General features: G+C 42.5%; 1 protein-coding gene across 1 annotated transcript; it reads left to right on the top strand.

Annotated features, from left to right (window-relative positions):
• Nucleotides 1-626: 626 nt before the first annotated feature.
• rbm15 (RNA binding motif protein 15) lies at nt 627-8,294 on the top strand. Its single transcript, XM_079675404.1, has one exon. The coding sequence runs from the start codon at nt 779-781 to the stop codon at nt 3,329-3,331; it is 2,553 nt and encodes an 850-aa protein (XP_079531530.1). The 5' UTR covers nt 627-778; the 3' UTR covers nt 3,332-8,294.
• Nucleotides 8,295-9,659: the final 1,365 nt, after the last annotated feature.

The raw sequence follows: 9,659 nt of genomic DNA, 5'->3' as shown, positions 1-9,659 counted from the left end.
CATTTTTAAGGATTTAAGTGCTGCAGTATCTTTCTAGCTGCTGTTCAAATACTGCCCTCCTGTGGTAGCTTATTAGGTCGACTTGAGTAAAATGCTTTTTTTTTTCTTTTCTTTTTTTAAATACCATGGGTATATATAATATATGTATTTGCAATGTCTCTTTTCTCAAATAAATCACACGAATAAACCAAAAACTACACATTTTACTATCGGAGAATGTTGACATTTTAGATATTTAGTGAGCGTACTTAATTTGACCGGGAATGGACACAATAGAGCAAAAAAGAAAACATACAGAATGACACATTCAAATAGACACTCAATTAATAATACATCTCTAAATGATACCTTGTAAAGGGTTTATTAGCGTATTGTGAGATATATTCAGTATGCCTATATTCTATGGAGATTATAAATCAAAAGAGGTGCCTGATTACAGGACACAGAAGATGCTGGTGCTTTTTGTGGAATGTATGTACATTGTTTTCCCACCGAAGTTCACTTCTTCATAAAGAAGTGAATCACACATGAATACTATTTTAGAGATGGCTCAGTGTTTGATTGACAGATGCTCCGAAGTTTTCCACCCACTTTCTCAACCAATCAGGAAGAATGGGCGGGCCTCCAGAGTAATCTTTACAAAATGGCGACTGTTGTTGTTTTGCCGCAGGGTCAGTGAATAAATCCGTTTTTCATTTCAATCATTCTCTGCATTTATTAGCAGAAACAACAGTAAAAAGCCCAGGCGTCCCGAGGGGTTGGCTCCGTTTGGACTGAAATGAAAGGTAAAGAGCGATCGCCGATTAAAAAGCGCTCTCGGGCCCTGGACGATATACGAGACCGGGGAGGATGCCACCCGACCAGCAAGAAAATGGGGGCTCTCTCCGTGTCCACCGGGAGTAATAATGGGAATAGCTCGACGAAGAACGACGGCAGCTCGACGAGAAGGAGTCTACTGGGTGAAAAAAGAGACAGAGATTTCGATGGGCACAGTCGGACTGGAAATAATCATGGCTGTCAGTCTGCAGTCGCCAGCTCCGTGGGTAAAAACCACAACCTGAGCCTAACGCTGGATTTAGCCCCAGCGAGGACCACCTCTCGGGGGGAGCAGCGGGTGCAGCCGCCTGGCGCAGAGAGTGAGTACAAAACCCTCAAAATAAGCGACCTGGGTACACAGTTGAACGACGAGGACATAGAAGATGGACTATTTCACGAATTCAAGAAATTTGGAGATGTGAGCGTCAAGATAAGCCGCAGCAACGACGAGCGGATCGCGTTTGTGAATTTTAGGAAGCCAGAGGACGCACGAGCTGCAAAGCACGCGCGGGGTCGGCTGGTGCTGTATGACCGGCCGCTGAAAATCGAGGCAGTGTATATCAACCGGAGGAGAAGCCGCTCCCCTGTGGAGAGAGACTTGTATGGTGCAGCTCCCAGCCACAGACATTTGCAGAGACCCCTCTCGCCCACCGGGCTGGGATACAGAGACTACCGGCTGCAGCAGCTGGCCCTTGGCCGGCTTCCCCCTCCCCCGCCTCCCCCTCTGCCCAGAGAGCTGGAGCGGGACCGGGAGTTTGCCCTGTTTGAAGCCAGGGCACGACCAGCTTTCATTGCAGAGCGAGCAGCCTTTCGAGAAGAGGATTTTATATCTCCAGAAGATGACCAAAGAGCCAATAGGACGTTGTTTTTAGGCAATCTGGACACAACTGTGACTGAAGCAGACCTGAGGAGAGCTTTTGACAGGTTTGGGATCATAACAGAAGTGGACATTAAAAGACCCACACGGGGACAAACTAGCACATATGGATTTTTGAAATTTGAGAATCTGGACATGGCTCATCGTGCTAAATTAAGCATGTCTGGCAAAATAGTGGGCCACAACCCCATAAAGATAGGCTATGGGAAAGCAACTCCCACCACACGCCTGTGGGTTGGGGGCCTTGGGCCGTGGGTTCCTGTTGCTGCCCTGGCAAGAGAGTTTGACCGCTTTGGCACTATAAGGACCATTGACTTCAGAAAGGGGGACACTTGGGCCTACATTCAGTATGAAAGTCTGGACGCTGCACAGGCGGCATGCACACACATGAGGGGCTTCCCACTGGGGGGTCCAGAGAGAAGACTTAGAGTGGACTTTGCTGACACTGAGCATCGGTACCAGCAGCAGTTCCTGCAGCCTCTCCCTATACCACCATTTGACATGGTGGCAGAGTCTTTTGTCCACCGAGCCACAACTGAACCCCTGAGAGTCAGGGAACGGACTCCACCTCCGCTCCACTTCAGGGAGAGAGATCTCTTTCCTGGAGCTGAGTGGCCCAACCCAGCCATCCGAGATCGGGTTCGAGCGTCACCCTTTGAACCTCTGGAGCATTTGGAACGTGAGCGACGGGCACGAGAGCCCTGGTCTCTGGAGCGAGAGTTGCAGGGACGTGAACCTCCACGCAAGCGCCGTGCAATGGAGGATGGACGCCACATAGACCCCTCCCCTGACAGCACTGACAGAACTCTAAGGCGTAGACGTACTTCTCCAGATGACAGTCCTGAAGGTATCAGCAGAGACGGAGGGCGCTTCAGTGACCCAGAGCGGCCTCTCCGGGGAGAGAGACCCTCCCCCGCAAGAGAGTGCCACAGCAGCCTTGAAAGAGGCGGGGCTGAGCGGAGACTCAAAAGCCAGAGTCTCTCTGACAAGGGACCTTCAGGCAGCGGCGTTTCAGCAGTCGGAGATCGTAAGCGCAAAGCAGGGGACGGTGGTAAGGGGCCGGCCAAGAGGGAACGTCCTGAGAGCAGTTCCAAGGGGGGCCAGGCATCCAAACCAGATGGCAGCAAACTCAGTTTGGCCTGGCATGGCATGCTTCTGCTCAAGAACAGCAACTTTCCAGCCAATATGCACCTGCTGGAGGGTGATCACAACGTGGCCAGCGACCTGCTTGCCGAGGGCACATCAGGAAGGCAGGTGGGCGAGCTAAAGATCACCCAGCGTCTCCGTCTAGACCAGCCCAAGCTCGACGAGGTGTCCCGGCGCATCAAGGTGGCTGGTCCCGGCGGCTACGCCATCCTGCTGGCAGTTCCTGGCACCACAGAGGATTTATCTTCATCAGACCCTGCAGCATCAACTCAGCGACCGCTCCGCAACCTGGTGTCCTACCTCAACCAAAAACAAGCAGCCGGAGTCATCAGCCTGCCTGTGGGAGGGAGCCGGGATAAAGACAACACGGGGGTTCTTCATGCTTTCCCTCCCTGTGATTTCTCCCAACAGTTCCTGGATTCCTCTGCCAAAGCTCTGGCTAAAAGCGAAGAGGACTATCTGGTCATGATTGTGGTTCGTGGAGCATCTTAAAAAAAAAAAAAATCAGAACTCTCGAAGTTCAAGTGGAGTTTAAAAAAAAAAGGAATCTGCTGTATGTCAGTAACTATTGCATGCTGTGTGTTCTGCATTATAGGGTACACTAGTATGGTTCCTTAGTGTTTGTATGTTGCCATGTAATCCACTCAAAGGACAAATGGTGCCCTCCTACAAAACTAAAAGGATGTGTGTTTTGGAAATTATTTTTAAAGGTTGTATGAATTGCTTACAAAGTCATAAACCTGCAGTATTTCAGTCAAAATACAGGAAAATATGAGGAGCATTCATGAAATACATTTCAATTTCATTTAAAAAATAGTACACCATTAAACTCTTTTTTTGGTTGATTTACCTGTTGAACATTTTAGCTTAGCCAACTCTTCTACAAGAAAACAAATAGAATTTACAAAATGCATTGAGTGGACACAATAACACCTCTACTACAGTTAAACCAAAAACTATAGCTTCCAAAGCTACTATAGTGCCCCTTTTCACTGTGTTACCAAAAGCTGGAAATAACAAGCTTAACAAAAGTCATGTTGGTGTCTGGGCTATCATTCTGCTGTCCCTTAGATTGTGCAGTTGTTATTGTGTCTACATCCAAAACAGACGTTTAAATTGGGAGGATTAAAAAAAAAACATTTTTTAAATCTTACAGTGCAATAATATTTCTACTATATTCACTTTTTTAATTAATGGAAACAAAAATGAGACATTTTTGGAGGTTTTCATTGAAGGTGTAGTAGTTGAGTTGGTACTGCAAAGCCAATGGGGATGAGAGTCCTGGTCACATTTTTCTCCTTCAGCTCTCCAGGTTTCTAGATATCTCGCCTTCATCAGGCCTTACATATAACAAAATAGCTTACGACATTTGATGAATGGAGTGTGGTGCACTGAAGAAGAGTTGTGATGTGTTTTGAAGGGTAAAGTGTCAATAGTGAAAGTTCACACATTACCTTGGTTGCAAATTATGTTTAAAAGTTACAAATCCCTTTCAGGTTCATGGTTTTAATTGGAGAGTATCTTTTATTCATGTGTTCCTCAATATTGGAATGCCAAATTGCAAGATAGATAATGAATTCGGTGTGTGTTCACTGGTAAATCCAAATTGTTACATCAACTCTATGTAAAATGCTGAATACTAACAGAGTTATTCGCCCAGGGAACAGCCCATAACACAACACTCATAGAATAGTAAAGCAGATACTAACATGTTTTCATATTTTAACTTCATATTTTACTTTGTGCATCCCTACCTTAGAAATGGTTGTGTAATGTGATCTATAAAAAACTACAGTAGTAATGGATAAAAAAAAGCGTAGAATTTTGTGTTGTTTCATTTATTGCTCTGAAACAAGTAGGTCCTCTGATAATAATATTCAGTATCAGTAATATGTTGGTACAAAGTTACAGGAATTTGCTATTTGTTCAGTAAGTAGGTCTGTGTAAATCAAAGTTTTAGAAATTATTTAACAGTCCGTGTTTGAATTTTGATTTTAGAGGTATAAATTGGACTATATCTTACTCATGCCTGCCAACATGTTCCCAAGGCCTACTTACCGTATTTAGTTTTGCCATTGTATGTTCGTCATGCAATAGTAACCCACCCTGAATTATGATTTGCTGAGTTTGGTTTAATATGTATTGAAAACATTAATATGTCAGAAAATGGTTGTGTGTGAACAACACACCCACTTCAACATTGGACTCTATGTGGAGACGAGTGCAGAGCTGAAACCTCTGCAGAGATGTTTGTAAGTCCTCACTAAAGAGGCTACTTTAAAGTTGTGTATCCCATCTGCACCTGTGATGACTTCTGTTTTAAAATGGAAAATTGAGCAATGTACACTTTGATGTCATGGGAAAGGAAAATCCGTAGAGCCCATGCGAAGCTGTTCACATACCTGCAAGTGCGTTTGGGCACTTAATGTGACCGATTATCAATAAATTGTTCATTTGAAGGGAAACATGTTTCTTCGATGGAAGTGAATTGAAGAAAAACGCTGCACTGCCTTATTGTGTTTCGAAGGAGTTTTCACTCAAATTTGGTTTCTGCACACGAAAAAGGGAGACAGTTTGCAGTTTGTTTAGCACCGGTGAAGAGAGACCCCGTTTCGTGTGAGGATCGCTGTTTGCTTACAGGCCTGTTCTGAGCTCGTGAGTCTTAAATTACTCCCTCATGACCCCCTGTTATAACCTCAACGTTTCCGGTTGGCATGTGAACACCTGATCAGGATGGAGGAGCCCCCGTTGCCTCTTGTGAGCAGCCAGCTTTCAGTGTGAACCAATGATGAAGTTCGGGAGTCGCGGGCGGGAGCAAACAGCAGCCCGTGCAGTATCCTGTTGTTTTACTCTAAAGCTGTTCATTTGCATTGTTCCGGGTTCTGAATAGGAGCGGAGGAATTCCCATCACCGGCCGTCACGCACTCCGCATGGGAGATTGTGGGTGACACTGCTCTGAAATGTTCATAGCAAGCTGTCACCCTGCAGAGGCCAAGCTGAACCACTGGGCTCATTTGTCTTTATTATACTTTGCCCAGTTATGATTTGATTTGACTTAATTTTCGGCTCAGGGCAGTGGATTGGCCCAGCTAGGAATATTGTTTGTGTTCTCCTCTGATTGAACCCTCTCCGAGGAGACGAGTGAAGAAGTGTGTTCACTCCATCGTCTGCCGAGGTCTGCTGCAGCATGGAAATGAAAACTAGCAGGCCAAAATGTGTACCCTTTTTGACACTCATGAAAGGAATCCACATGGGCGGACCCCCTGACCCCCACCCCAAATTCTTCTAGGAGACCTGTTTTTAATTTTAAGGCCACATTACACAGGAATGAAAGTTCTTCATTTCTTCCTACCATCCATTTTAGTTATAGCACTGAAAAGAAATGCTGTGCCCTGTGCTGTGCTGTGGACACCTTTCTTCATTAGAGAAACATTGCCCTCTTGAGGACCATGAAGCTCCTGCTCCCCTTCCTCAGTCTACCTGACTAATCACACTGAGCACAGCAGACACCCAGGAAAGAGCTGGTATCACTCTGCGACTGCTTTCTAGAAACGACATGAGGGTGAGTAGGGAGAAAAGGTGCTGCCTGCCAGCTCTGTATCGATGGCTGAGGCAGCAGAGGTAAGTATCAAGTGTCATACCACATGTTTTCCAGTAAAAAATGCATAATGGCTCACTAGTTTTTCAGCCAAAGTAATAACAGATTTAATGCCCACTGATGGTAATTGTGTAAGACAGCAGGGCCATTTACTGCCCACAGCAACGCACTGCACATACTGCTGCTTCCGTCAGCAACTGGAGAAACAGAAAAACAAAATGATAAAATGTCCTAAATAGTGTACATTTTAATACCTTAAGGTATAGTATACTTAAACGAAGTATTTTATTCCCATTCAGTGCAACATTTATGTAAAAGGTTGATATTTTACAGTTAATCTACTGCAGTTGTTGAACGTCCTGCCGATTCTGATTCAGATTCAGATGATGATAAACAAATCCCTGCACATTCAGTGACCTTTGCAGCCAGATGTAAAACCTAATGGGGATAGCTATCATTCACTTATAGATTCATCATGTCATTCATTGTCAATAGCCAGAATCGGGACAGGTTGAAATGATCTAATGTGGTTAATATGATGTGGTCTGTGACAAACCAGTGTAGGCTCAGTTATTAAGACCTCACTGTTTCAGCAGGACAAAACAAAGCTTGACTGTATATAGGGTTTACATGTCAGTAAATTAATTATAAATTATTATTGTTGGCTAAAGTATTAATATCAGTGAGTAAATATAATTTAAATGTAATATAATGACATAAGAAAACAGATTTTGGCGCGAAACTGCATTAGAAGATGATAATGACTGCGTACGACAAATGAAAACATCCAGTAAATACAATTTAAGAATATGAATATAAGATTTAACATTCCTAGACCTTATAAATCTATCACATGACACCAATTAGCTCTGCTAATGTAGCTTTTGAAAACATCAATATGTGGCTTATACCTAACTTACTGTGGCATCTGGCACTCACTGATACCTGTATGTTTTATAATCCGCTCCCTATATATTGAAGCTGTATGAGTAGCTACTTGCTAATTGTCCTGCCGCCACACTGTAAAATGATACGAAGAGTAAACAGAACTTATGAAACATGCATCACTCATTCATATGTACAGCTGTACAATGCCTGGTTTTGAGATATTAAGTTTTGTATTACATACTCAGGCATATTATACCTTCATAAACCAAATATTTTAAAGATTTCACAAATGTTTGAAGGCTACTTTGTGAAATCACTTGACCTACACCTGGAGAAATGAACAAAATGAGGTATGTCGAGTCTGGCCAAAGTTTTAGCATAATTCCAGATCAAATGTGTTATCTATAATCCTTTAAGTTTCTAAATTATAACTTTGTTTATCATTACATTTTAAGGTCATATTTTTTGTTCATGTATTATTGTTTTACTTCTAGACAAACAGCAATCTGTAAAAGCCACATATGTCATATCTACATTTCACATTTGATTTATTCTATCCTCGCTGACTGCAGTGCAGCTTTTGCAGTATAAAAAACACTTACATTGATATGTGGTTGATTAGCCATGACATTTCTAAAAATAAGTCACTAAACTTGCATTGACAAGCATTTCCAAATCAATTACACTGTAAACTGCTGACGAGACTAAAGTATGTTTGTATGTTTCCCAAACAGCGATCCACTGGACCGGACGCTTGCGTCTGGCTGCCGATAAACACACCAACAGGTGTCATCTACTGTAAGTGTTTGCTTTGATCAACACTACATTAACACACATTTGAAAAATAATTACAAGCATGTGTTGGGTCTACTTTAAGCCCAAGATTAAAGTGAATGTTATCATTTAGATGAATAATTGTATTTGTTCACTTCTGTATGTTCAAAGTGTTAATAAAACATGTTGAATATATTTGCCATGTGTTGAGTGCTTTTCTTTTCATACCAGATAGATAAAAGTGAGTGTGGCATCAGTTCATTTAATATCTGAATCACACAATAACAGACTTGAGTAACATGTCAGTTTATTACAGCTGACTGCGCTCTGTTACTAAATGAACTCTAAGGACTTGGAACAGGATATCTATGATTGATTAAGCATATTTTCTAAAATATCAGTTTACAAACCCGGGAGCCAGAGTAGTGACAAAACAATCATTTCCCATAAATGCATTTGCTGCAACAAAAACACCATCAATCCAAACTGAGCTCATTATCAGTGGAGTTTCAGACATTACCAAAGGGGACCAACATAATAACTCTTAAAATATCCTGAAGCAAGTATAATACTTCCAAATCAATATCTTATTTTACATTCTTCCAAAACATTTCATAAAAGATTTACTTGTACGAATATTCAGGGGCCCTCATTCCCAAATGCGTACGGATGGTGAATGCAACTCGTGAGCCAAAAGAGCTTTTGTGCATGACTGTCGTTATTGAAACAATACAAAGAGCCTGGCTCAGTATTGTGAAAGTGAGATGAGGGGGAATAATGTGTTACTAATTTACTAATTGAGGCAGCATTCTTTGAGTAGAGGTGTTCCTCCGCCACGAGAGGGCAGCGTTACAAAACACATCTCTATCACTGGCTGCTGGGCCCCTCAGTAAAGACTTCAAAGAAATGAATTAGTCACTGTGGTCTATACATTTCAACAGTACAATCCATTTGTACTTATACGTTTCAAGTTGTAGGTAGGTCTCTAATGTGTCTTTGGCTGACATCACAGGAAGGTTAGTAAAGATACAATACAGTACCTTGTAAGGCAAACAGTGGTAAAAAAACAGAGTATATTGAAAACACAGATAAACCTTCACAAAAAAAAAATCAAACAACCAACGGACTACCACATGTAAACACAATATAATTATACATTGAATTGCCATCAATTGGCAGCCTGCGGGCACTGTAAAGGCTGGGCAACAGTTTAAAACCAGTCCAGTACATATGGGCAATATGGGAGAAATGCCTTTGAAACAGTCTTTCAGTGATTCACAGACCTACAAAATGAGACTTCATCTCAAACAATGACACAGAAACCCTGCTACACAGCAACACAACTGTGATCAACATATTTAGGAAGCATTCCTAAATCTCGAGCCAACACACCTTTTCTAACAGGAATTTGTGTATTTGCTACAGTTAAAATTACGTGCAAGTGAGCTATCAATGAAAGAAATCTCTCTGTGTGCACTTGCATAGAATGACTCACAAAAGATGAGCTAGACGTGACCGTTTTGTAGTATGGAGGTAAAGCATGATGTGAAGTGTCAATGT

Source organism: Notothenia rossii, assembly GCF_949606895.1.
Source record: "Notothenia rossii genome assembly, chromosome: 4".
Taxonomy (NCBI): Eukaryota; Metazoa; Chordata; class Actinopteri; order Perciformes; family Nototheniidae; genus Notothenia; species Notothenia rossii.
This window is presented reverse-complemented; position numbering and strand designations above follow the sequence as displayed.